The sequence below is a fragment of the Lipotes vexillifer genome, unplaced genomic scaffold (assembly GCF_000442215.2).
Source record: "Lipotes vexillifer unplaced genomic scaffold, Lipotes_vexillifer_v1.1 scaffold591, whole genome shotgun sequence".
NCBI lineage: Eukaryota > Metazoa > Chordata > Mammalia > Artiodactyla > Lipotidae > Lipotes > Lipotes vexillifer.
In genome coordinates this window covers 1,060,570-1,063,550 of record NW_006791954.1, presented here as the reverse complement: position 1 = coordinate 1,063,550, position 2,981 = coordinate 1,060,570, and the positions used below count along the sequence as shown (strand labels likewise).

The following is a 2,981-nucleotide window of genomic DNA, read 5'->3' as shown; positions in this document are numbered from 1 at the left end:
AGAGCGAGCCGGGGGGGGGGGCGGGGGGGTATGGATTTAGGGGGGAGGGGAAAAGCCATGGGGGGCACCCCCTGGAACCCCTTTCCCAGGCGCGCGCTCTCCGCTGGATGAGGCGCAGAGAGACACTTTCCCCGGGATAAGTGTGGGGGAGGCTGACTGGGGCCTCCAACGCCCTAGGCTCCGAAAAGAGAGAGTTGGCGGAGGGAGCGGACTCCGTGCGGGGCCATGGCCTAGGCCCTTCGGCCCCGGCCCCGGCCGCAATGACCTCTTTGCCCTGCCCCCTCCCTGGCCCGGACGCCTCCAAAGCCGTCTTCCCGGACATCGCCCCCGTCCCATCGGTAGTGGCTGCCTACCAGCTTGGCCTGTCCCCCGCAACCGCAGCCGCCTCCGATTTGCCCTATTCTGGGCCGTATGGCCACGTCCTGCCCTATCCCTACACTGGGCCGGCGACCCCCGGAGACTCCTACCTGCCCTGCCAGCTACCCACGGCGCCGTCTCAGAAGTCTCATCAAGAGCGGGAGCCAGGTAAGTACGGCCGCAGCGGCTCTTCCCACCTCCGGGGTCCTGCTCCAGTGAGCCCCTGAACTTCGCCCTCGCCTGGTTGGCTGCAGCTGGCGGGATTCAGACCTTACTCAGATTCCACGGGATCTGGGGTTGGGGGGAGGGCGAAGGGATGAGGCGGGAGACAGGGGGGAGGGGCGGGGGCGAGTTGATCTAGGTCTCCTTCCAAGACCGACCTGGTTTCGATTTGCAGTTGTGTGAAGGCGGGTGGCAGGGCTCCCTACCCCACCCCCTTGGAGCAGCGGAGTTGTGTACCTACTTATAACGGAAAACTGAAACAATCCAGATGTGGGTGTAGGTGCCTAGCCCCTTCCCTAGGATTCTCTCCATCATGCACTCCTTCTCTCCTCCATGTCGCCCCTCTCCGCGTTCTTGTCTCAGAAAGCAGTACTCAAGCCACAGCCTGATAAGTAGAAATCAGGTCCCAGCTGGAGGGCAGTAGAAGTGGGGGTTTATTCGGGGCTCCTCCCCCCTCCCCAGTTGGCACCCGAATGTGCCAGACCGAGACCAAAAGCTGACCTGGTAGAATCTGGGGCTAAATCCTACTACCCCTCGTTCTAAGAATGTAGCCACAGGTGGGTCAGGCAGTCTCTCGTAGTAGATCTCAGCCTTCCAGCCAAAGGAACTGGCCATTCCTGTTATCTCCACCCCTTGCCTTCGGGGTAGGTCAGGCCCCAGTTACATTGCCTGGTGCAACTTTGAGCTCCTAAGAAAGTGCTCACTGGAAGGCCTCAAAGAAGCCAGGGGGCTGGCCTGTCTTCCTGGTCCTGGGCCTTGCACAGGCTGTACCCATGCAACACAGTACATCCATCCATCTGTAGTGGCTTGGGTTTAGAGCTCAGTTCCCTTGCACTCCCTGTCGCCACCTAATTACCCCCACAATTGTCCTTGGCACAGTTTCCTCTAAGGATGCACATCCACTGGGTGACTTAGCTGGACTCAGCCAGGACCAAGATGTCTCCCTCCCTTCCCTTGTTGCTCTGCTGAGACACATGAGCTCATAAACATCAGAGCCAGAAGTGACCCTAGAGATTTAGGAGCTTCTTAATGTACAGATGGGCAAACTGAGGTCCAAAGAAAGCATGTGCATGGGTCAAGGACACAGACTGTTTTCCAGGCTTGGCCCTTGCAAATTGGCTTTCACTGCATGAATCCAAAAAAGAGGATTTTTAGGGAACTTCCTCAAAGCCCCCAAAAGTTAACTGCCTTCTGTGCTAGAACTGGGGCTGCCTCTTTCCCGCTTCTGGGTCTGTGGTTGGAAGAGGAGCAGTTGGCGGGGGGTGTTTCTACAAATGATCTAGGTTCTAAAAAACGAATCCCTTGGCCTCTTCTCTTCAGTATATGCTAATGTGGTACATTTGTGTGTGCGTGTGTGTCTGTTTAGTGGGGTGGGAATAAGACAACTTTGTCCTTAAGAGAATTCTTGGAATTGGGGTTGGTATTTTCAGTCCTGTCTTCTATACTCTTGCCTTCCCTTTTCTTGGTTGAAGGACAAGAGAGTGGAGGGTTCCTTTTCTTTACAAAGTTTCCCCGGATCCAACGAAAACCACACATGTCCTTAGATTAGATTATAGCATTTACCTACTGAAACTGGGGGATTGGGCTCACTGTAGATTAAATGATTGGGGTGTGAGAGAGGGCTTGGGGGGTCTTCCTTTTGCCGCCACTCTTGTCCACCCCATCCTCAGGGAGAGGTTTGGCTCCAAGTGAGCTGCGTGCCACCACCCCGATGAGCAGGCAGGTGCCGCTATGGTTCAAGGGAGGCCCTTGGGCTCCTGAATCAAGACCTGGGCAGATCCAGTCGTGAGTTCTGCAACTGCTGTGGGGAAAGCAGCTGTCGGGAAAGGAACTGGGAAGGGGGAGGCGGGGTGGTCTGCTGGCAGAGTTAGGGCGCGGAGGGCTTTGAGAGTTTAGCACCTGGGGTAGGCTCCCCGCTAGCTTTGCCTCACGGTCCGAATTGTTTCACGCAGCCAGAGAGAGGCACGAGTGGTCGCCGGGGCGGCGAGCAGCCGGGTCTAAGCAGGGGAGGCCCGACAGGCGCGGGCGGGAGCGGAAACCCAACGGTTTTTCTGGGAATTGGCTGAGGCGGGGGTCGAGGGGGGTGGATCTGAGAAGCCCGCAGCGCCTGAGGCCAAGGGTGAGGGGTGCGGGGGAGGTGAAGGCACAGGGTCACCGGGGCCGGTCGAGGGCGTGGAACCTGAAGTGCGGGGTGAGCCCGACGGGAGGAAGGGGGTGGGGGGCGCGGTCGGACCCCCGCTGCGTCTGGGCACCCGGGCGCAGCGCTCTGTCGACTGAGGTCGGCCGGCAGCCCTGCGAGGAGTGCAACGAACCCTAAGCCCGCGGGCATTTCGGCCGCTCCGTCCTCCCCAGCACTGCTCTCTACACGAACGGTCCCAATGTCCCCGTAGAGTGGCGTAGTT

The 2,981-nt window shown here is 58.9% G+C and overlaps 1 protein-coding gene across 2 annotated transcripts in view; it reads left to right on the top strand.

The window, feature by feature from the left end:
- Window positions 1-109: 109 nt before the first annotated feature.
- Window positions 110-2,981, top strand: part of DLX4 (distal-less homeobox 4) — a 5,608-nt gene continuing 2,736 nt past the window's right edge. Inside the window, exon 1 of one of the 2 annotated variants that reach the window (XM_007465073.1) lies at window positions 110-525. In XM_007465073.1, coding sequence (XP_007465135.1) covers window positions 261-525 — 265 coding nt within the window. In that variant the 5' untranslated portion in view covers window positions 110-260. The remainder of the gene's footprint in view (window positions 526-2,981) is intronic. The other variant, XM_007465074.1, reaches the window with a different exon arrangement.